The sequence below is a fragment of the Vicia villosa genome, linkage group LG6 (assembly GCF_029867415.1).
Source record: "Vicia villosa cultivar HV-30 ecotype Madison, WI linkage group LG6, Vvil1.0, whole genome shotgun sequence".
NCBI lineage: Eukaryota > Viridiplantae > Streptophyta > Magnoliopsida > Fabales > Fabaceae > Vicia > Vicia villosa.
This window is the reverse complement of record NC_081185.1, coordinates 43,280,338-43,306,727: the sequence shown is the minus strand read 5'-3', so window position 1 is coordinate 43,306,727 and position 26,390 is coordinate 43,280,338. Positions and strand designations below refer to the sequence as shown.

Genomic DNA, 26,390 nt, shown 5'->3' with positions numbered 1-26,390 from the left:
CGCTGACCTTGCACCAACCCGTACTCAATTACGAGGCATGACTATGGCACCAAAAGAAAGTTTCAAAGAGTATGCACAAAAATGGAGAGATCTAGCTGGAAGGGTTCAACCACCCTTATCTGATCGCGAGCTGGTCGACATGTTCATGGGCACTTTAACTGGCCCTTTCTACAGTCATCTGCTGGGAAGCTCATCGTCAGGTTTCACTGACCTGATATTAACTGGAGAGCGTGTCGAAAGCGGCTTTCAAAGTGGAAAAATTCAAGTAGGATCCTCCTCTGGTACTACAAAGAGGCCCATCAGTGGGAGAAATGAAGTCAATACAGTGCACAGTCAGAAAAGTCGCAAAAGTGAGCATCACCAATCTGTAGGGGCTGTTCTGATCTCTGCATCTGCACCTCAAAAAGATCAATCGCCGAAGTATACGCGTCGACCAGATGCACCGAGAAGAAACTTCACCAGAATCAATATGCCAATCTCTCAAGCATTGCAACACTTGTTAAAAGCAAATATGATTACATTGAAAGATCCTCCGAAGAATGTCAACACTTCCTCTCCTAGTTATCGCCCCGACGCAACATGTGCATACCATTCCAACTGTCCAGGACATGACGCAGATCACTGTTGGGCCCTGAAAAATAAAATTCAAGACATGATAGATGCTGGGGAAATTGAATTCGATCCTCCAGAGACTCCAAATGTTATCACTGCGCCTATGCCAAAACACGACAAGACCGTTAATGCTATCATGGACACTGTTTATATCTATGATGTGAGAGAGCTGTCAACTCCGCTCCTTGAAGTCAAAAGAAAGCTAATACAAGCTGGTTTATTTCCAGGATGTGACCCTAATTGCTTTTATTGTGCACACCTACCCAATGGTTGTGAGAATCTGAAAAGAGGAATTCAAAAGTGGATGGATCGTCGTATCATTGTGTTTGAGAAACTTCCTTCTATAGACAATTTGTGCAAAGTTTTTTCAAATGGGATGAAAATAGAGGACGTCTCAGTGATTTCTAACATACCATTGAAAATCCCTACCAAGGCTCCCTTCAAGATTTCTGCTGCACCCAGAGTAGCATCTGTAATCATCACCAATCCGGCTCCATTTCCATATTCCTCAGACAAAGTTATCCCGTGGAGTTATGACGCTAGTGTTTATGTCCATGGAGTTAAACAAGACACCTTGACTGAAGAGGCCGTGAATATTACTAATCCAGCTGTTCATAATATTGTGGGGACTAGTAAGATTACAAGAAGTGGAAGGATCTTTTCACCAGAAATTTCTCCAAATGTTACTACTAATTCAGTCCAGGTTCCAGTTCCTAATCAAAATATCAACGCTCGAGGCAAAGAGCCACTAGTTGAACCAGTTCAAGTACCTATTGAAGTCACTGTTGAAGATCCGTCAAGGCAAGAAATGGAGGAAATATTGAAAATCATCTGCAAAAGTGATTACAATATTGTCGAACAACTAGGGCACACTGCTTCAAAGATTTCAATGTTGTCTCTGCTGAAGTATTCAGAAGCTCATGCCAAGGCCCTGATGAAGTTCTTAAAAGCTGCACATGTACCACAGGAGATTTCAGTCGACCAATTTGAAAATTGTGTTGCCAGTCTAACAGTGGATAACGGTCTCGGTTTCTCTGATGCTGATTTAACCCCTGCTGGGAAAAATCACAATAAAGCCCTGCACATCTCTATCGAATGTAACGGCACCACTTTGTCTCATGTGCTGGTAGACAATGGTTCCTCGTTAAATGTGTTACCAAAAGTAGTACTGGAAAAACTTGACTTCGAAGGAGTTGTGTTACAACCAAGCGATGTTGTGGTAAGAGCCTTCGACGGGTCAACAAGAACAGTATACGGAGAAGTTAAGCTCCCAATCAGAGTGGGCTCTCAGATCTTTGATTCTACCTTTTATGTGATGGAAATTCATCCAGCATACTCCTATTTACTAGGACGCCCTTGGATACATGGGGCAAGCGCTGTAACTTCTACCCTGCATCAGAAGTTAAAATATCCGGTAAAAGGCAAGGTCGTCACAGTTTATGGCGAAGAAGAATATGTGGTTAGCCACTTGAGTAACTCCAAGTATATTGAGATGGATGGCGAATTCATCGAAATTCCCTGCCAATCTTTTGAGGTGGTCCCTCCAGCTATCTTTACTGCCAAACATAGTTCTGCTACTCCTGCTACAAGAATAACTCCAACTATGGCTTCTCTCAAAGATGCTAAAGCAGTGATCGAAGAGGGTGGTTGCACAGTATGGGGACAACTCCTTGACGTACCTTACAAGTTCGATAAGCTAGGTCTGGGCTATACTAATGGAACTCCGAAGAATGATCAAAGTCCTCGTTCTGGAGGATTAATGTCACATTTCATCAGCCAAGGAGTAAATACTATTGAAGACGACAAAGTTCCACCCGTTTCCAAGGAGGTTTGGGATACTTTGGGAGAACCAAGCGGTAAGTACGACTTTCTAGTGAAGTACACTGCTCCTCAGAGTTCTTTTATTGCCATTGAAGACATTGTCCTAACTGGATGGGATGATCAGTTCGAAGGTTACAAAAGTATCACAAGTTCCATTACCGAGCAATACCAAAGTCCACCTAGTCCAAAAGAAGTCTGGGATACACTGGGAGAACCAAGTGGCAAGTATGACTTTATGGTGAAGTATTCCGCTCCCCTGAGCTCGCAAATCGCTATTGAAGACATCACCCTAACTGGATGGGATGAACATTTCAAAGACAATATGACACTCACAAGCCCTGTCGCTCCTGAAGAATTCTGGGAGACACCAAATGACGAGAATGATTTTCTGATGCAGTACACTACTACCCAGAGTGCACAAGTCTCTATCAAAGACATCATCCCAACTGGATGGGACGATCTTATCGAGTATCTCTCTCAGCCAACAGAGGCACCTCAGCCTGGGCTCTCGTATCCAACAGAGTATCTTGCTCATCCTGAAGGATCAACAGCTCATCTCGCCACCAAAGAAGTCAATGCTGTGGAAGACGAAGAAGACAATTGCAACTGGAGTAACTGGATATTCCCTACTCACAACAATGGATTGAACAATTGGGAAGCCGAAGATGTTATCTCCTTTAATCAGGAGTAAATGCAATTTCCTGTTTTCGTTGTTTATATGTTCAAAGATAAAAATGGTTCCTGTACTATCGAACCATGAACTTAATAGCCAGGTGCCTTGCCCGAAGCACACTGGTCCTTTTTATAAGGGTTTGTCATACCATGATCATATGTTCATTCAATAAAATCATGGGACGTTTTCATATTCAAATTTTACGATCCTTTTTGTTTCTTTCTTTACTTTATTCATTTTCAAATAGCTATGTGTCCTTACACACACCCACATAATAAATGCAGATTCACATTCACTCTGGATCCTGTTGATAACGATTCTGCTATTGCTAGTCATGAATTTGAAAATCCGATCTACCAAACTGAGGACGAAAGTGAGGAAGATTGTGAAGTACCTAGGGAACTTGCAAGGCTATTAGAACAAGAAGAAAGGACTATACAGCCGCATGAAGAGCCAATTGAGGTTATCAACCTGGGCAGTGACGAAGAAAAGAAAGAAGTCAAGATAGGGGCTGATTTAGAAGACAGTGTCAAGCAAAGACTTATTCGATTGTTACAAGACTACGTTGAGATATTCGCTTGGTCCTATGAAGATATGCCTGGCCTCGACACGGATATTGTGGTCCATCGCCTGCCGATCAAAGAAGGAAGCACTCCAGTTAAGCAGAAACTACGGAGAAGTAGGCCCGATATGTCCAAGAAGATTAAAGACGAGGTTGAAAAGAAATTCAACGCCGATTTTCTAAAAGTTGTGAGTTATCCTCCATGGATAGCCAACATCGTACCTGTACCTAAAAAAGACGGGAAAGTCAGAATGTGTGTAGACTACAGAGATCTGAATCGGGCAAGCCCCAAAGATGATTTCCCTTTACCTCACATCGATGTACTGGTTAACAATACTTCACAATGCAAGGTATTTTCCTTTATGGACGGATTCTCCGGTTACAATCAAATCAAGATGGCGCCAGAAGACATGGAAAAAACAACCTTCACAACACCCTGGGGAACCTTTTGTTACAAAGTAATGCCCTTTGGTTTAAAGAATGCAAGAGCAACGTATCAGCGTGCAATGGTAGCTCTGTTCCATGATATGATTCATCAGGAAATAGAGGTTTATGTGGATGATATGATTGAAAAGTCCAACACTAAAGAAGAACATCTGGGTCATCTGCACAAGCTGTTTGACAGACTCAGGAAGTACAGGTTGCGACTGAATCCGAACAAGTGTACCTTTGGAGTAAGATCCGGTAAACTCTTAGGTTTCATCGTCAGCAGCAAGGGTATTGAAGTTGATCCTGCCAAGGTCAAAGCCATTCAAAAAATGCCCATACCCCGTACCGAGAAACAAGTCAGAGGATTTTTGGGACGTCTGAACTACATCGCCAGATTTATTGTCCATCTGACTACTACTTGTGTGCCAATCTTCAAATTGTTGAAGAAAGATCAAGTAGGAAGATGGAACGACAAATGCCAATTAGCCTTTGACAAAATCAAAGAATATCTTCAAAAACCGCCAATCTTATTACCACCATTGGAAGGAAGACCTTTGATAATGTACCTAACAGTGTTAGAAGATTCAATGGGGTGTGTACTGGGGCAACATGACGAGTCTGGCCGAAAAGAGCATGCAATCTACTATCTTAGCAAAAATTTTACCGATTGTGAAACAAGATACTCACTGCTCGAGAAAACTTGCTGTGCCTTGGCATGGGCGGCGCCGACTAAGGCAGTATATGCTAAACCATACCACTTTCCTGATCTCCAAAATGGATCCTATCAAATATGTGTTCGAAAAACCTGCTCTCTCTGGAAGAATAGCAAGATGGCAAATGATCTTAACAGAGTATGACATCCAGTATACTTCACAAAAAGCGATCAAAGGAAGTATGGTAGCTGACCATCTGGCTCATCAAGCAGTGGATGATTATCAAGCGTTGAACCTTGACTTCCCAGATGAAGATATTATGCTAATTACTGACTACGAACAACCAGGACCGGAGGAAGGACCCGAGCCAGGATCCCGATGGACTATGGTTTTTGATGGAGCCTCTAATGCGCTTGGCAATGGCATCGGAGCTGTAATCATTTCTCCTGCAGGAGGACATACACCATTCACTGCCAGATTATGTTTCAACTGCACTAAAAATATAGCCGAGTATGAAGCATGTATTCTGGGTCTCAAAGCTGCAATCGATCTGAGAATCAAGTTCCTGGAGGTCTACGGAGACTCGGCCCTTGTAATTTATCAAGTCAAAGGGGAATGGGACACGAAGCACCCGAATCTAATTCCTTACAAAGAATATGTGCTGAGTTTGATTCCTTACTTTGAAGAAATCACTTTTGAACATATCCCGCGAGAAGAAAATCAACTAGCTGATGCCCTAGCTACCATGTCATCTATGTTCAAAGTCAGGTGGGACAATGAAGCGCCAATGATCACCATTTACAGACAGGATGAACCAACCTATTGCAATGAGGTCAATACTGAAGGAGTGGAAGAAAAACCAAGGTTCCATGAAGTAAAAAGATATCTCGAAGCCCAGGAGTATCCTAAAGGGGCATCCATTAATGATAGAAAGTTTCTAAGAAGATTTGCTGCCAAATTCTTTCTGAGTAACAGAATCTTGTACAAGCGCAACCATGACTCGACTCTGCTTCGTTGTGTGAACAAGAAGGAAGCGGAACAGATTATGGAAGATATACACAATGGTGCCTTTGGTACTCATTCAAGTGGACATACAATGACTAAAAAGATCTTAAGAGCAGGTTATTGTTGGTCTACCATGGAGACAGACTGCCATCATCACTCCAGAACTTGTCACAAATGCCAGATATATGCCGACAAAGTACATGTACCTCCAGTCCCATTAAACGTTCTGACGGCTCCTTGGCCTTTTGCAATATGGGGAATCGATATGATTGGAGAAATCAAGCCTACTGCCTCCAATGGACATTGTTTTATCCTGGTCGCTATTGACTACTTCACAAAATGGGTAGAGGCAGCCTCGTTTGCTTCTGTCACCAAGAATGTGGTGGCCTGGTTTATCAAGCATAATCTCATTTGTCGGTATGGCATCCCTGAAAGGATCATTACAGACAATGGCACAAATTTAAATAACAGGATGATTATCGAACTCTGCACGCAGTTCCAGATCAAACATCATAATTCATCCTCATATCGACCAAAGATGAATGGTGCCGTGGAAGCTGCCAACAAGAACATCAAGAAGATCATACAAAAGATGACAGTAACCTACAAAGACTGGCATGAGATGTTACCTTTTGCTCTTCATGGTTATCGCACATCAGCGCGTACTTCAACAGGGGCAACTCCGTTTTCCTTAGTCTATGGTATGGAGGCAGTTCTTCCAATTGAAATTCAGATTCCTTCCCTAAGGATTATGAAAGAAGCCGATCTAGACGAAGACGATTGGATTCAGACTCGGTTGGACCAGATAAATTTGATTGATGAGAAGAGGCTCGCAGCTATTTGTCATGGTCAGTTGTACCAAAAACGTATGATCAAAGCCTTCAACAAGAAAGTCAAAAGTCAGGCATATCAAACCGGTGATTTGGTTGTCAAATGTATCATCTTACCACAGGGCGACCCCAGGGGAAAGTGGACTCCCACTTATGAGGGACCATTTGTAATCAAGAAAGTATTCTCCGGCGGTGCCATGTTGCTTACCACTATGAACGGCGAGGATTTCCCACACCCTGTAAATGCAGACATAGTCAAAAAGTACTTCGCTTAAAGAAAAGCTCGCTAAGTTGAAAACCTGAAAGGGCAACTTAGGCAAAAATGAGCGTCTCGGTGGATTGAAAACCTGAAAGGGCGATCCAGGCAAAAAATTAGAGACTAAAAAATATAATTATCCCGTTAGGCTGAAAACCTGAAAAGGCAGCCTAGGCAAAAGTTAGGGAATAAAGCGTACAACTATGTCCCGTTTGGCTACCTACTCACCTTCAAGGTTCAACACATCTAAGGCACCAATCAGTCCAATCACTTTCTTTCAACAAGTGAGGGATGAGATACTCGAAGACAGATTGGCAATAGTAGAGTTGAAACTTGACTGGATTGTTTTCACATAGCTATTTCCCTTTATAAGTACTTTTCAAAGTTTTATGACAACTTCCTAATACTAGGATTTTTGTCTCCTTGTACTAATCTGCCTATTATGGCTCTCTTTCAAAATCAACACAGTTCATGCTCAAAATCAATGTTTTCACTTTTTCTGTTTTGAACGCGTAAACGTCCCAATGATAATTTTGAATGAACATATGCATTTGAATATGATTGATGTTTATAAGAAAAACAGGAATAGCAGTCAGGTAATGTCGCAATCATCTGGACATCATCCCGAAATCAGCATCAGAAGAAAAGTTCCCCAACAGAGATATGTTTCTCAGCAGATTCCTCAATGAGATTTTTCTCTCCAACAAAGTGATTCGAGAAACCTTATTCCCCAGCAGGGCTGTTCAAGATCACTATCCCCAGAAGGCATGATCCTCCACACCAAGGCTTGATCAAATAGTGCATCGGAGGATTACACATCTTTTTTATTCCCATTCAAAGTGCATCAAAATCAGAACTTTCAAATTACCTTCATCCTCGAGCGGTAGTCAAAGATCCCTCAACAGAGCACTCTGGTCCGTAAGGAAGTTCCCCGGCTGAGTATACTCGAACAAGATAGCAAAGATCATCAACGGTCATAATGCCTTCATTTCCAAAATAACAAACAGGGATTTATTTTCCCAACCAAAAGTTTGATACGCTCTAAACTGCATAAGTCATGTCCATACATCATACATCATACGCATATTCATACATAGCATATAATGATTCATGACAAACACATACATAACATGCACGATTCTAACTTAGTTGGAGAATTTCAACATATACATTACATACATCATGGTATTGCATGTCACTAACTTGGTTTTTCAGGTAAACGAATATCCTCAGCAAGTTATTCTCGATCGCATGCAATATTTTCCTGGGTTCTATTCAGACAGGCATTCTTCTCAGAACCAAAGATTCAAACTGAAGAGTTCTCTCTTTTCAAACCACCTATCAACTCAAAACAAGCAACGCAGATCTAAGCCGATACCTTGGACGGTTCCTTAATGATCTACCTTCAGATCTAAGTCGATACCTTGGACGTTTCCTTAATGATCTACCTTCAGAACTAAGTCGATACCTCAGACGGTTCCTTAAAGCAATCAACCTTCAAGATCTAAAAACGGATACCTCGGACGGTTCTGTAATGACCAGTCTTCAAAGATCTAAAGCGGATACCTCATACGGTTCCACAAAGATCAGCCTTCAAAGATCTAAAGCGGATACCTCAGACGGTTCCACAAAGATCAACTTTCAAAATCTAAATCGGAAAAACTTTGGACAGTTCCATAACGACCAGCCTCCAAGATTTAAAGCGGTAACCTCGGACGGTTCTGTAACGGTCAACGCAGAGGTTTTCAAATCCTTCATCAAGATATAATCAATGGATTCATTCGGATGAACAAACCATCAACACATTCGCTAGATGGCATCTGAAAGCCCATCTCAGGTAATGTTTTGATCCGCCAACAATATTTATCAAGCCGCATTCAATACAAATTCCAGCATCACTTCCGGTGGAGGTAAGTGCAAATTTTCAACGCATCTAAATATTCAATCATCTTCTACCTTCAGATTTCAATCGGTCTCTTCAAGTTTAAGAAGATTGAATAGGGGCAACTGTTATACCCCAAAATTTGCCCGCATCTTTTTCAGAGAGAAGGCAACAGACTTCTGTCTAAAAATTGGAAGTTTCATATAACCTTGGATTTTATTTCATAAATATCCTGATTTTATGAATACTCAGTTTTTTTTTTAGAATATTTTTATACGGTATTTTGGTTCGCTGTTGAATTTATTCTTACACAAACACCAAGTACTGTTTATCACTTCACACACGCTGTTTATTTGAGATTTATTTGCAGATAAATAGTACTGACACAATTGGTACAGAATTAAATTTTGCAGGCGCAGAGTCCGGGGATTCAGACTGTACTAGTAACAATTAAATTATTATTAGTTTTTGTTTCCCACTAATTTTTGTACTATACTATTGTTTTCAAATCTTTTCCTTTATTTTCAAATCTCTTTCTTTCAAATCAAATCCTAACTTTATTCCATACATCTTTCTTTTCAAACCCTACCATACACTTTCTTTCAAATCCTACTACCACTCAAATTTTCCTTTTTTGTACGGTATCACTTCATTCCCCAACGTCTCCATCCTTCTTTTCACTCTATAAATACCCCTCATTTTTTCCATAAATTCTCACATCAAATTTCACTCATTTCCCAAATTTCTATCTTCTTCCCCGGCAAAAATGGCAAAGTGGATGGATACGTTTTTTCTTATGGTCATCACTGTTTTGGTGGTGATCATGTCCTTTTTCTGTCTGCATAGTCCTGAAAAATGCGGACCTGGGATGCTTACACTCCCGTGCATCTATATGTTGTTATTTATAGCATGGTTTTTTAATCGTCATACTTAAAGTTTGTCGTATCTTTCGCTTTCAAATAATGTACCGTTCATTTTATTTGTCGTACTGTTCGTTATATTATGTAATATTTGTACTGTCAGTATTAAATATTGTATTGTCTGTCGTACCGTCGTTTAATTATCAAGATAGTATTATGTGTGTTTATTGCTAGTTAAATATTTATTTTTCTGTGCATTAAATATTTTTCAAGATTATTATCGGTAATTTCGTTCGCGTACGGTATATTTTAATTATTTATTATGTTTGTGTTTTTCTAACAACTCAGGTAAATAAATTTTCACCATTAACACACCAAAAAACAAAAATAAAAAATTAACTTTAATGGCTAAGTTTTCACTTTAACTGTTACGTTAATGCCCGGACAGGCAGCTAACAGGCAAACCCGCTGACAGCACGATTCTCCGTGTTTTGTATCATCATTCAAATCAATCTTTCACATTTCAAAATTCCAAGATTTTTGTTCTAGAAGTCTTCTGATAATCACATGATCAACAAAGACTCAACACTGCACAAAAACCAGGTACGCTTAACTGACTCCTACACAAACAGTCCCTAATTAGGGTTTTTGTTTTTTTCAGGAGAACAAGTTTTTTGAAACCTCAAATGGATTTCATGGATCTCCATATGTCTCAAAGTACCACCATACAAATTTTCAAGCTTCGATTCGCTCGGACGCACAGTCAGCAGCTCAAACAGTCAACAGACGACCAGTTTGACCGAAAAGTCAACAGACAGTCAAAAATGAAATTTTTGGTCAACATCCATATTTTTTCAAAAGATTCATCATTTGACTAATGGTTGATCATAATTCATCAAGAAAAGTTCAGAAATCAACAAAACCCTAAGTTTCAAAATTAGGGTTTTCTCCTAAAAAGTCAACTGAACTTTGACTGGCCATAACTCTCTCCTTGTTCATCCAAAACATTCCAACCAAAGCTTATTTTGAAGGAAATTCAATTATATTTCAAATGAAATTGGTCCCATGGTCATTGGATTTACCATTTGGAAAATATGAGCCAAGACATTACAGGTCATTTTCAAAGTCAACAAAAAGTGGTTTTTTGTCAAAGCCCATAACATCAAGATAACTTCTCCAAATGCAAAAAAGTATCCAAAGTAGCTTGTAGAGGACATCTTGAGGTTTCTAAAAAGTACAAGAACTCCTTCATATGATCAAAATTGAGGGAGATATGCCTTGTTGAAGTTGGCTATTTTTTGGGAAAATGCATGAAACTAGCATTGATCAAAATAGTTTTTTTTCCAAAAGAGGCCAAGCATTCATGATCCAAACATGTTTCTAGTGATGTTAAAGGGCTACCATGACCAACATTAGGCCCATGACATTTTTGTTTCTTTTTAAATTTAATTTTATTACATTTAAAATTAAATTAAAAAAGAAATGGTTCAAGACAATTATCCAAAGCTTTTGTCCTTAGCTTGAGTCACCAAGATGGCTTAACTTCTGCAACATAGAGATGTACAGCAGGCCTAGAGCAAGAGGGTGAAGAAAAATGAAGCCATGGCCAAAGAATTCAAAGCTTTTTATATTAAAAAGTTCAAAAGTTCAAAAGCAATCAATAATTGTTAGCTTAAGTTTGCAGCACTCTTGTTGCTCATAAATAGCTTAGCATACTTCAGTAAGAATAGGGAGACAAATTCAGAATCAAACAAATGCTTGTATCACATTTGTGTGAACTTAAAATTTTCAAAGAAATTCAAATTTTGAATTTTTAGTTTAAGCTAATTGCCAGTCCAAATAATTATCTAAACACGATCATCAAACATCCTTGAACCTATCCCAATCATTTACAGCAAGCAAATCACTCAGAACCAAGCACCATAGCTCACGGTTTGTCCAAACATAAACTAACTCGAATTCAATCATACACGCATGTTTAACAAGATGTAATTGTATATTTGTGTTTGGTTAGATGTTCTGATCGTTTCTGGAACTTTAATTTGATTTTAATGGAGGTTTGAAGCATATGCCATTTTAGGGTTTATGAAGCTCGAAATGGGACTTTTCGTTTAAGGCAAAATCTGACCAAACTAAGGCCATGGTTGTGATCAGTGGATCATTTGCGGTCGATCCATGGTCTCATGTCTTATTTATATAGCTTGTCTTGTGATTTTTAATTTGCAGGAGCTTTAGTGACGGAAAAAACCGTTGGTAAAGCCTTTACCTACGGTTGCAGGAATTTGAAATGAAGAAGATGAAGACGTGGCGTCCTCTGGTTGGCTGGTTTGCGCGCGCGTGTGTTTTAAGTTTCAGACCAATCATATGCTTTGCGTTCCACCATCATGTTATGCGCCTCATAATCTCAGCCTTCAGATCCATCTGCCAGCTCATCCAACGTGCCTAAACATGCATCCATATCATAGACCCTACTATCAGCCACACCAGATCATATATTTAATACATTTTCTATTTTATTTGATTTTCTTTGTAAAATTAATTTAAAATAGTTTTAAAAATTAAAAAATTATATTAAAAATATTTTTAGAGTGATAAAATAATATATCATTTTTTGACATAAAAATATGTTATTTTTCTTCATAATTAAAATATTTTGTTTAATTAATTAGAATTTATATATTTATCTTTTAATTAATTTTTAACCTATCAGAAAAAATATTTTATTTTTATTAAAATAAGTTTATATATTATAAACTAATTTTGTACATATTTAGAATATTTTTCTCTTTAAGTTAAATTTATGTGTATAATTATTTGTATAATTATATGTTAATTAGCTTAATAATCTCCAAAACAATTCCAAAAAATCAAACAAAAAATTAATTTTATTTTAAAATTAATTAACAAACAACTTGGACATATTTTAGACTTAATTTTTTAGGTTTAAATTTTATTTCTAATTCCTAACCTTTTAATTAAATTAATTATGCATTAATTTTAATTAAATTCAACCATCCAAAAATCCAAAAATATTTTCCCTTTATCTTATTGCAATTTAAATTCATAGATTGTCAAAATCATGTAAATAGCGTAGTTTACATTTGTCACACAATTGATGTAATAGCGTAGATTTACTTTCCGCACTTTACATTCCCGCACTTTAATTTCTGTACATATAAAACTGCGTGTATGGCAAGAATAATAACTGAAGCGCTAGATCACTAATTTCAAAGACAAAAAAATATCTGAAACAAAACACAATCACACTTGCACCTCTTAGGGTAATCCCTCTGTTACTCTTTTCAAAATCAATTCTACTGTTTCAAAGGCGATTCAAATAATTTCTTTCTGTATCCAGTCAAAGAAAATTTTCTAAAAGAAATAAGAAAATGACCTTACGAACTTAGGGTAGATCTCCTAATTGCTTGCTCAATCAAAACAACAAATGTTTCACATATCACTGTTTTTCCAAAACAAAAACTTTCAAAAAGACAATACTTTGTATATATCCGAACAAGGATCATTACGAAGTTAAAAATCTTTTTTTCAAACCATCAAAACATCTTTCGAAAGATAAAACACTTTGTATACATCCGCACAAGGATCATTACAAAGTTAATTCTTTACAAAAGTATTTAAAACCACATACAAGCATTTCAAAGCAAGACAAACGATTCAAACAAGTGAGCTAAGCAATTAAGAGCCCATGGATAACCATGGATACAAAGGGGTGCTAACACCTTCCCTTTGTATAACCTACCCCCGAACCCAAAATCTCTTTAAGGTCTTTTTCTGTTTCTTTTATAAACCTTTCCTTAATTGGATAAAATAAAAGTCGGTGGCGACTCTCTGATTTTCACAAACTCAAAAATAAAAGAAGAGTCAGTTCGTATCCCACGAAAAAAACCGAGGACGACAACTTACTTCAAGAAACATGGATATTAGGATGCCGACCAGCAGACACTCCTATGGAATCGAATGTGAAAATAGAAGAGGAAAAAGAGAGTCCACCAACTGATAAAGAGATGTATCAAAGGTTGGTTGGGAGACTTATCTACCTAACTCATACACGGCCAAATATTGGTTTTTCTGTCAGCATGGTTAGCCGCTACATGAACGACCCCAAAGAGGCTCACGTGAAAGCAGTTAACCGTATTCTGCAGTATCTAAAAAAGTCACCAGGGAAGGGGCTGCATTTCAAAAAGGACACAAGAAGGAAAATAGAAATATTGACGGATGCAGATTGGGCTGGCTCAGTAACTGATAGAAGATCAACTAGTGGGTATTGCTCATTTGTATGGGGAAACTTAGTGACGTGGAGAAGAAAAAAGCAATCCGTGGTTGCAAGAAGCAGTGCTGAAGCAGAATTTAGGTCAATGGCTCATGGGATTTGCGAAGGGATGTGGATCCAAAGGATGCTTGCGGAACTACAAGTTCATACTTACCATGAAGTAAGTCTATTGTGTGACAACAAAGCTGCCATAAGTATTGCTAAAAATCCTGTGCAACATGACAGGACAAAACACGTAGAAATCGATAGACATTTCATCAAGGAGAAGATTGACAATGGATTAATTTCTCTTCAGCACACACCCTCAAGTCATCAAACGACTGATATCTTGACCAAGGCACTTCCTAGAGCAAATTATGAAAACTTAAGATTCAAGTTGGGCATGATAGACATCTATGACCCAACTTGAGGGGGAGTGTTGGTTACTGATCTGCAGCCAAGGAACAGCTGTGCAGCCTTTAATAAGGGACAGGCACAACAATACAAATTTCATAGCTGTACATTTATTCTTATTTGCACAGCCATATAGAATATTTCCTTTCTTTTAAATAGAAATTAATTTGAGATGATTAGGATTTAATTAGTTTCTTCAATTACTTGTACTCCCTAGGCTATTTATATCCTAGTATATTTTGTACACACTCAATGAGAAATACAGAATTCTACACACATTATTTCAAGGCTCCTTGATAAACATGACTAATTATAATAATCTGATATACTGATTACTATTGTAGTAGTATTCTACTTTGATGATTTGTTATACTAATTTTACACACCCCAGTGTTATCCATGGCAGAAAGCCAAAAATATGTCATAGCCTCCATAAAACATAATGGCGCCGCCATCCTTCACAAATTGACCCAGTGTTACCGCCACCGACATGGCCGATATTTGACAACACGAAACACCCTCAATTTAAAGTTGGACTCTATCCTAACCCTTTTCAAGATAATATTTTGTGAGATTATGAGATTCTACATAGATGATTTACCAACTCAAAAAAAAAATACCATTCACATTTTCCCTTTGGAAATTTGACACACATGGCAATAGAGTATGGAACCATATGATACATTTATCACAACAACATAATAAGACATGTTGACTGATACTGAGGTTTATATCACTTGCAAAAGTGAGTTTCTTATATTCTTTTAGATTACTTATCATGTTTACTAATATATAGTAAGCAAATATACTTAGTCCATGTTTGCCCATACTTTGTTGTAAGCTGTTGATTTTTCTTTATGAAGAGATTTGAACATACGTTTGCTTATAGTCCAGATTTTATACTTACAAAGAATGATCAAAACATACAACTGGGTTTGGTTACATACTATAATATATATTGCAACCAACCCTTAATTTCCCATCTGCAAGACCAACTATTTGATGGATCACTCAAACAAAAGAAAGCACAATGTTATCACATAAACAACAAGAATTCTACTATCAATTAGTCTTGGGTAAACTGAGTGATGAAACCATGGTGGGACGAGTGGCGGCGGCGGAATGGATACTAAGTTAGGTGGATCCGGTAGAAGTATCGTATGCAGGGTAAGCGGGACAACGATGTTGAAATCGCCTACGATAATCATTGGTGAAGACCCCAGTTGCTTGCTAAAACTACAGGGTATGACAGTGAAGGGAAGAAAACCTTTGATTTCGGGAATTGCATAAAACTTTGAAATGGATGGTTCGATCACTTTAGCACTACTCAAATTAGCAGGCATGAACAACTAAAAAGGTTTCTCTTAAAGCATCTGAAACAATCATCTCGACATCGACATCGAGCAAATCAGAAGCATCGATCTCTTCCTGCAATTGGTCGGTCATTGTTGTAAGCATCATCAATGATTGATTCTCGGGAGATTGCAGAAATGAGTCCAAATCACCATTAGAAGTAGAGCTCACTTGAACTGCAACCAATTGTTCCTCAGCACGGTCCAAACGCAAGGTATCAATTGTGCGTAACATCGTGTACTCAGCATAACGGGCGTCTTCCTCTTCCATTAATTTCTTCAATGTGGCGTTGAGTTTTTGGATGGCTGCCTCCAACCCATTCAAACAAGTATTATCTGCCATGGTGATAGATTGATAGATGAAAGCACCAACGTAAGGGTTTAGCCCTTTTTCAATAATTGAATGCAGAGAAAATGTAATTGATTGTTGAAATATGTCTTTGTATCCAATTCACTAAGAACAATACAAGACAAATCATAAAGTGGAAAACTAGTAGAAAGATAGAAGAAAGCTAAGTGCAAGACTTAAGCTATTACTCTACAAGAGAGTACCAAAGAGAGAGAGGAGAGACTTCATCAATTTTCTTCCATGCCTTTGTTTCCAATTAATATTCCATTTTATAGAATGGTAAGGGAATATTTGTTGTTAACTTTATTCCCTTGATTGTTGGATCAAGTGACAAGTGTCTCTTATCTCTAACTATTTTAATGACTCACTTTGATGAGATGGCTTTTCTCTAATTTGAATCATAACACCAACCCATTCTAGCATAACAAGCAATTAATTTGAATCATAACACCAACCCATTCTAGCATAACAAGCAATTAAACTAGACCTGCCATAACAGCTTGAGCTATATTAAACAATGAGAATGCCTCCACTAACACCACCAAACTCTCAACCACTTAAGATTTCCACAACATGAGAGACAACCCCAATCATCTCATATTTTTTCATTAGTGAATCAAGAAACACAGTTAAAGAAATTAATGGTGGTAAAAGAGTGACATCCAAAATAATTAACTCTGACGTAGTTCAGATATAACTAAATCATACATGTTTTCTTCAACAAACTCTGCATTGGTTATTCTCTGCCACTCAGTGATGAGCAAATACACATATACAAACTGAAATAAAAAATAAAAAAACAATTTCTCATGGATGTGTTGCCCAATCCAGAACAGAAGTAAATATGAAACACGAAATTCCAAGACATATCATCAACTGAACAAGTTTGAGTAAAAAACATAAAATGATTTCAAAAGTAGCATGTGAGTTTATCAAAAGAACATATCCACATAGCATAAAATGATCATGTTTCTAGTGCGGTAGTGCCAATATAAATAGCTCTTAAATACCACATCTCTATAGCTTGAGTCTTTATCTTTAACCATATCATTCATTTTTCAGCATAATCGGCCCAATATTGAAGAACAGAAAAGACCACATCATCTCTGCACTAACCAAAATATTCTGTGTTGCTACCTCAATAAAAAGCCATTTTGATTCCTCACAAAGTTTTAACTCTATTGCACCCCAATTTCATTACCTTACATTTGACTAATTCAACTGTCTCGCTAATAGCAAAAGGCTTGTATGCTGTAGCTACTAATCCATGCCAAGAAAACATGTGTACAAAGGCTTTTTAGTTACATTAAATATGCCTCTAGCAAACTATTGACCAAGGGAAATGCAAGCTATAATTCTAAACTTGAAGACCATTCTAGCACAACATGAGACAACAATGTGTCAAACATGTTAGATGATGAGAAAGCTTCTTCCTCTATAACCACCAAATTCACATCCACTTAGGAATTCCAAAACATGAGACAACCCCAATCATCTCATATTTTTTCATTAGTGAATTAAGACACTTAGTAAAAGATGATCCTACAACAAATGAATGGTGGTAAAAGAGTGACATCCAAAATAACTATTTTGAATTCTATTAAATCATACCCGTTTTCTTTGACAAACTCTGCACTGTCTATTCTCTGCCACACAGTGATGCATTCAATCGATTGCAATACCCTATTTACAACATTGCTGAAGTAAATAAATAAGGTGTTGAGTAATTCTCACATCACTTTGTGGAAATAAATATGACAAAAGAATCTTATCAAGTACATGATTTAAGGCAAAGCCAAGAAAAGAAATACAATTTAAAACTACATAGATTGCCAAATTGCTTGCATTGCTTTGTGCATTATTATACAAAATATGAAATCTTTCACAAATACAAAAGCAATTATCATGCACAAACGGATGAGGAAATACACATATGTAAACAGAAATAATTTAATTAAAAACAATTCCTCATGGAAGTGTTGCCCAATCCAGAATATAAGTAAATATGAAAACAAAGACATGTTACATTTCAGAATTCAAACTTCAGCAAACAAAGCATCCTCGACGCAAGAGGAGTTTCCTCTCAGTTTCAGTGAAACGAATATGAGGTGGAGCCGTTATCTTTCTCAAGGATGGACTTGAAAATAACATTGAGGCAGCAAGATTGGTGTGCACATTCAAACAGTTATTCAAATTGATCTCTCTGAGTTGCGTGCAGTTGTCTACCACATGTTTCACTCCCTTGTGCGTGCATCGAGAACAATCAATTAATAACAATTGCAAGAGCCCAGAACAATTTTTTGAGATCACATAGAGTGTTGCATCGTCAACTTGTGAAGACGTCAAGTTTAGCATCTTGAGCTGGGGAACTCGAAAGTTCATTTCAAGTAGATTCACTGGTGAAGTTAAGTTACAGAATGATAAATCCAAATGACTTATCCTTTGGCATGTGTTTATAACTTGAACAATAGCTTGTAGCGATATGTCTTTGCAAGATTTCAAATCAAGCAGGTGCAAATTGGGGAAAGCAGAAACAAACATTATGATGGTTTGATCACTTAACCATGAATTGTTAGGCAAATAGAGAGACTTTAATTGAGGGTATAGTCCAAAATCATCATAATAATTCAGTACAGTCTTACCCCCAATATCTTCCATTTTGATGTGAGTGAGTGAAGGACATTTCCTAACAAGTGTAAACAAAGCTGACTGTGTGAGCATAAAACAACGCCTAAGGCTTAGAGACACCAAACCGAGGAGATGTGAAGACAAGTCCATAACATGACGATCATTCAAAAATGAAACTGAAAGAAGATCTAAATGTTGGATAGATTGACATTTGGATAACAAAGTAAATAGTCCAGCATAAGTATAGCCGTCGCAATGACGAATGGAAAACCTGTTCAAAGGAAGACATTGGATTGCAATAGAAGTGAGCAATTGATCCGAAATAGAGGAAAAGGAAAGATCAATATAAGTTTTTTTTTTTTTTTGAAATCAAGAAATTATATATAAAACCAAACGTTCAACTTACAACACCGACACCAAAAAAGAAAATTACAAACCGATTGAAACTTAACTTAAGTAAAACAATGGGTTATTGCTAAACTCAAAGAAATTATAATTGGAATGTGTAATTTTCCCAATAAACGACCACCTCCAAATTAAAGTTTTACAGCTCCAAACAACTTCAATATAAGTTAAAGCCTTCAAAGTGAACAAGGAGTGAATGATTTGTGGAATAATCAATATGGGAAGGGACAAATACCTCAATGTTGTTGGTTTCTGACGGATAGCATAAACAAGTCCTTCTTTGGTTATATGAAAAGAATGAGGCACGATGAGGTCTTGTAGGAGCTCGCAGTTTTTAAACAAGTGAAAAATGGATTTGTCATCGATATAATAATGGCCAGAGAGATTAAGCTTGCGGAGTTTGGAAAGTGACAAGGAAAGAGCCTCAATTCCATGGAAGAAGCTTTGGAAAGAATCGCCATCTTGATCATCATACATAAGATTTTCAGTAAGGTCCAGTTCGAGTTGTTCTAGTAAGGGGAAACATTGGGCGATGAGGAACAAGTGAGTACTTTTGAAAGAATCTATGTCGGAACAAATGAGAGAGGTTAAAGTTGTAATTTTTTTAGAGAAAGCTAGTAAACCGGTAGCGGGAATAGTAGGTTTGTGAGAGAGATCGAGTGATACGAGGTGGTTCAATGGAAAAGTAGAGATCTGATGGAGAAGTGCATCAAGGTCAACGTGGAGGTAAGGTTTGTGAATCTATGGAAGAGGCGGGATAGGAAAGGGGTTGTCGGATCATATATAGTGAGAGATGATCGGATACTGTTGGTGATGGAGAACAACTGCTTAGAGACGGCGGAGATAGACTTCAAGTTACGTTTATGTTCGTAATCGTCAGAGATACACTTCAAGTTACGTTTATGTTCGCAGTCGTCCTCGTCACCGCCGTTCATAAATTTCAACACATATTCCTAGCATTCATCTGGTAAATATGAATATTTTGCATCTTCCCTTGCAAATGCAGGCCACATATACTCCTCCCGTGTATGATTTTAAGAATATAAACTATACTTTATTATATCTATGATTTTAATAATAAACTATGTTAGTTTATTATATTTAGGGCAAATTATATTGAAAACTAATAAGAAATCCGTGCTAGCGCACGAGTCTCATCTAGATTTCACATTGATTATAATTTACAAAGGTCTTTCATATATATCAAATATAAACTAATGTAATTCAAGTAAAATTTTGTCGATATTTAAAATATTAAAATATTAAATAACAGATTTAACATGGCTGACACTAAGAACATATTGATACATTCCAGTCTTATAAAATGACATGTAAACATATTCATGCTACCAATTTCATAGTTGAACTTCATCAACGAAGAAACCACCTAATCACAGCAAACCGCATCATATAGCTGCATGAAAATATGTATTAAATAAGATGTTAATTTTTCACAAAATTTAAAAAACTAAATAAAGTGCGTGGCATCATCACATATAAGTAAATATCATAAAAGAAAATTTGAAGTGGCTTACCAACTAACAAAATGCTTGGAATATCTCCTTGTATACAACATTCCTGGTGGTCGAACACGGTGCATTATCCTTGTCATGTATTAATATTTTGAGACAATTTTTTGTCGCAACTCTTGAAATTCCAACATACAATTGTCCATCATTAAAAACATGTATGGGCAAATACAATCCAACACGATCAACTGACCGACCTTGGGATTTATTAATTGTCATTGCATGAGAGACAATGATGGAAAATTGTCTTCTAATCAACTTAAATGGCCACGGTGACTCAGAAGGTGACATAGACATTCAAGGAATGTAAAAAATGTTACATATGTTCTTTCCAGACATAATTTTCGCCTCAATGACATGATTTTCTAACCTTGTAACAATTAGTTTTGTTCCACTGCACAATCCATCAGTTTGGTCCATATTTCTCATTAGCCTAATGGGGTACCAACTTTCAATTTGATCATATGATTTGGTAGCCCTGATGTTCTTAGTTTACTAAGAAATTATGGAGTTAGAACTTCATACGCTTCTGTATAACTTGTATACATTCTATCAATTGAATCAAAACTCATATACTCTTTCTCTTCACCTAAAAGTGTATGTATGAAATGCGCCTAAGAGTGGGGTGAGTTAGGACTTTAAAAAATTTATCGGTTTTATGAATACTTGTTCTTATTTTTTTGGTTTGGTGTATGAATTTATACAAGTGTTTCTTTCTTTTCTAGTTATGATATGATGAAAGCGGTAAATGCTAAAAAGTAAAGAACACAAGAGGATGTATCCTGGTTCCCCTCACAGTCTAAGAGTACTTCAGTCCCCTTTCAACATGAAAGAGATTTCACTATAGTTAGAATGATTGTACAACCTATTCACACTAATGGTGATTCTTACTATCTAATCTATATGGAGATCAAAGGCTCTTAAGACCTTTAAGATCTAAACACTAGGTGCAAAAAGAACAATCCTCTTCAATGCACACAATTGCTTCCAACAATCCTGGGCAACAATGTTACTGTAATACGGTGGGAGAACTGACTTTTTGAAATGTCGCGGTAAGCAAGAGTCGCCACCGACTTTTATTTTATCCAATTTAAAGAAAGGCTAAAAGAACAGAAAAAAAAACCTTTTTGAAAGAGATTGAGTTCGGGGGGTAGGTTATACAAAAGGGAAAGTTTAGAGCACCCTTTGTATCCATGGTTATCCATGAGCTCTTAATTGCTCAGCTCACTTTGTTTTCACAAATGTTTTGAAGTGTGGAAAAAGAATTTGTTTAAGGACTTTAGCTTGTAAATAAGCGTAGCCTTTTTGAAAATTGATTTTGAAAAGAGTGGGAAAAAGATTTTAATTTTAGAGCAAGCAATTAGTAGCAACTACCCTAAGTTTTAAATTTTTTTGTTCTTTTAGCTTTTCAGGGTTATCCATACCATAGGAGGGTAGGAAGTCCTTTTATTGGATGTAAAGGGTCATCGAGAAAGTATCGTTCGCCATAAAACTGTCCCTACCATATAGAGGGTAGGTAGTCTTTAGGGAAGGATAGAATAGTCATTTAGGCAACAGGCGAGGATACCTTAGCAATAGGACAATCATCTTTATTTCTGAGGCAACATCGAGGGACAAGATCTTATGATGATTTCAATGTATTAAGGCAGCACTTGCTTTAGGTATCCTCGGAATCGAAGGACTTGACTATTTTAGAATCGTAATTAAAAGGCAACAGGCAGCATAAGAGGGGTTACCCTAAAGGTATGTGTGTGGCACAATCAGGTGATTTAATTCAAATATTTATCTTATAAGTGATTCCATGTTCAATTCATGGTTGCACTCCCTAGAATTACTAACCACGTAGTTAATATCATACAGAAATTTAAAGTGCGGAAATTAAATCCTACGCTATTACAAGGCTTCGGGGAGGGGGATTACATAGTCAAAAAACCGGGGAATGCGGAAAATAAAAGCAGAAAATAACCCTACAACTATTACATGGGTTTGGGACAGTTACATAAAAATATGCGGAAAATAAAAATCCTAATTACTATTACAACCTCGAAACAATTACATAATAATAATCAAATAATAAAAATCGGGAAGTCGAGAAGTAGGGGAATGAGAAGAAGAGAATTTAAAAACAAAAAATAAAATCAAAGTTTTAAAACTTATTATTATTTTTTATCCTAACCTAATTAATTATTAAATAAATAAATAATTAATTTCAAACTAATAAAAAAACGAATTCAAATTAAACAAATTATTTAATTAAATTAAATATAAAAATAAAAAATAATAATAATTATCAAATTATTAAACCTAAAAATCAAATCTTAAATTTTACCTAACCTAAAAATCTAATTTGTTAAATTACTAAACTCAATTTTATTAATTATAGAAAAAAAGAAATAATTTAATTAAAACAAATTTTATTTTTTAGCAAAAAGGTTATAATTAAATAAAAATAACTTTAATTTTAATTTTAGTTAAAAAGAAAATAAAAAAAGAAAATTATTAAATCAAATTAAAAAGAAAATAAAAAAATAAGAAAACTTAGCGTATAATCAAGTGTGGTAAGCTCAGGAGGGTCATTGGTAGTCTCGCACGCTCGGGAGCGTTGGATTTGCCTGGGTGAAGATCCGAGGGTTGGCAGGATGAGGACGCATCGTAAGCGCGTGGACAGCGCATACCAGATCCAGGACAATCTTCGCGCGCTCCCCCATTTGAAACCAGTCAATCACGTGTGGCCACCGCATCATCTTCTTCACTAATTCTACTTAAGGATTAGCTACGAATTTGCTGCGCCGTTAGCTGCGATTGTGCTACGAAATTCCGTAGCAAATTCTAGAAACAATTGAAACCTGCAAAAACATGATGAACAACAACAAAAGCAACCCAGATTGACATAAAAACATGCCCTGAATTCAAATATGGGGTTATTTTGATCTGATGTGGCCTGGAACATAGGGTTTCGAAGCTTGGCCGTGATGAACCCTAGCCATGGTATTCTTTGCATTCGGCTTCAAAACTCGTGGGCAAGGGTCTTATCCTTCTCTAAAACATCTTATGAACATAAAGCAATCATCAAATAATCTTAAAACAAAGTAATGTGCACAAAACGAAAATCTCCTCATGAAAATATTATGAACATGGAATACGTGTTATATGCAGCATGAGACTTGGTTAGTGATTCATACTTACTCTATGATACCTTAACAACGAGATTGGATGATTAGGAGGCCTTGAAATTGCTTGAAGAGGGCTCACCAAGATTGCACTATTCTTTGAGATTTTGGAACTTCAAAACCCTAGCTTTCTTTCTCCAAATTTCGTCCTTTGAGGCTGGAAGTGTTGTGCTTATATAGAGAAAGAAATTAGGGCAGAAGTTTTGGAAAGAAATTAAGAGATTGGTGATTTGAAAATATTGAAAAATTTGATTTTATTTCTTCTAAAATTGGCCAAATCGTGATCTTATTTTTCCATCCTTGATGAGCACGAAATTCAATCAAATATATGGTCCATTATGTAATTGAATTTGATTAAAAAATATAACCAAATCAAATCTTTTCATATTTCATTGATTATTTGATTTAAATCATATTTTTAATGAATAAAAATTCAATAAAAATCAAATAATTGTCAAAAATTCGTGGCATTGGACTTGGAGCTTCTAGATGACTTGGGGCACAAGATTGGGTCACAAAGGATTGGGCCCATTTGCAAGGAAATCCATTTTGAAGCTTTTTTTGTTTCACATTTTTCTCTAAAAATTTCCCAACTTTGACAAGGCATATCTCTCTCAATTTTTAAGATATAAAGGAGTTCTGGAAAGCTCATGATGTCCTCTATAAGCCACTTTGGAAGCTTTTTTCCATTTGAGGATTTTATCCTGATGATATGGGCTTTGACAAAAAACTGCTTTTGGTTGACTTTTAAAAAGGATCTGTAATGTTTTTGATCCATATCTCTCAAATGAAGCATTTTTAGACTTTGCATGTGAGACACAAAGCTGTAGAGAATTCAATTTCCTTCAAAATGAGCTTTGGATGGAAAATTTCTGATGTACCATGTGAAAGTTATGGCCGGTCAAAGTTTAGTTGACTTTAGGTCAAAAAAACCCTAATTTAGAAACTTTAGGTTTTGTTGATTTATGAACTTTCCTTGATGAACCATGATCAATCCTTGATTAAATGATGAATGATACTTCAAAATAAGGATGTTGACAAAAAATCAGGAATTTTGACTGTACTTTGACCACAGTTGACTTTTAGGTCAAAGTAGTCGATTATTGACTTTCTGAGCAATTGACTGAGCAATCCTTGGAATTAAAGCTTGTATTTTGCCATGGAGATAGTTTGAAACATCATAGGCCATATGAAGTCCATTGGAGATCTTGATCCATCAATTTCCTTTAAGGAATTCAAAACCCTAGTTTAGTAACCCTTGTTTAGGAGAGTGTGTATTAGATTAATCCTTGAATCTTGAACCTTTGTCTGAGATTGAAAAGTGAAATGAGATGGGCAAATTTTGGGGTATGACAGTTACAACAAGATATATTTGGATTTTTTATAAGAGTTTGAAAGATGTAGAACAATATATCAATCACTTGATTGATCTTCCCTTTCAATCATGCAAATATAGAGATAATAGTGCTCAAGTGTTGATGAATATGGTATGAATTTTATGTATTGGTTTTGAAAACAATTGCAGAAAATTATTTGATGAAAGTTTGATAATCTCAACACTTTGTTTGAAATTTTGAGTGAATATAATAAGTTTAATTTGCAATGAAAGAGGTGAGTTTGAAATCTGAAAATATATGGTTTATATAGTGCCTTAACACCTTTTAGATATGGTGCAAATGAATGCAACAAAGTATATTTGAAAAGGTGCAAGTGAAAATTCGTTTATCCTTAAAACAGAAAGGTTCTGGATCTGGTGTGTTCAGGAAATCGATTTTCTTATAGGAGTAATCGATTTCCTTCAAGCGTTGTGACTGATTTTTGAAATTTTGCTTCAGGAAATCGATTTACCATATAAGGTAATCGATTTCCACAGTTTAAAAAAGTTTTTCCAGAAACTACTATATGCTGCGCATGAGGGAGAAATCGATTAACCCCTAGAGGAAATCGATTTCCTGAGATTTTTAGCCAAAAATAGTTTTTCTTTTTCATGCTAAAACAATCTTGCATTATATTTAAAAGATCAATGTATGCATGTAATTCAAGGATATTTTAAGCACTAAATTATCAATATAAGAGCATGCTTGTACCTATGAAGCTTGAAACATCAAAAGGTCTTCAAATTTCTTGAGACTTGATACTTGAATGGTACAATTTAGTAGCATGTTCACAACAATAAGACAAAAGTGTGACTATGGCTGATGGTTCATGGTTCATCTATGATCACTATTTTATCGTGAAGGATTGGTCACCAAATTTTTAACCAGATCGAGATACCATTGAGATCTACGATCATATGTCAATAATTTTGCATCCTCATATTCTCTATTCTCCGAAAACCCAGAAGTAAACATTGATTCAGTCACACTCGTCTTAAGAAGGATATTTCCAATTTATTCAAAGTTTTTGTAGTATATAGAGTTCTCATTCCAAGAGAAAAAACAATCTTTCAACAAACAATTTCCTTCCATGAATAGAATAAGATAACATTCTCCAACATGCTTCGCTTGGTGATACACGTCTGCAATAATGTATTGGTTTATTTCAACAATATTTTCGTCACCTCTGCTTTTACTTGGAACAATAATAGCTGAAATTCTATCAAAATCCTTGTTGATGTACTTGAAGAGATATTTAATTAAAGTACTTTGATTGCACCACTATGATATGTGCTTCATATTTCATAAGCAAAC

At 36.3% G+C, this 26,390-nt stretch overlaps 1 protein-coding gene across 1 annotated transcript; it reads right to left on the bottom strand.

The window, feature by feature from the left end:
- Positions 1-14,627: 14,627 nt before the first annotated feature.
- Positions 14,628-20,039, bottom strand: LOC131609132 (uncharacterized). Its single transcript, XM_058880792.1, has 2 exons — positions 19,237-20,039; positions 14,628-18,867 (listed from the first exon to the last, which is right to left on the bottom strand). Exons 1-2 carry the CDS (start codon positions 19,476-19,478, stop codon positions 18,012-18,014), a joined length of 1,098 nt encoding a protein of 365 aa, XP_058736775.1. The 5' UTR covers positions 19,479-20,039; the 3' UTR covers positions 14,628-18,011.
- Between the last annotated feature and the right edge of the window lie 6,351 nt (positions 20,040-26,390).

Coding starts and splice junctions, on each gene's coding strand:
- LOC131609132 (XM_058880792.1), bottom strand. CDS start 19,478: ATGTATGATGATCAAGATGGCGATTCTTTCCAAAGCTTCTTCCATGGA. Junction 18,868..19,236: donor CAGAAACCAACAACATTGAG/GTATTTGTCCCT, acceptor TCCTTTGAACAG/GTTTTCCATTCGTCATTGCG.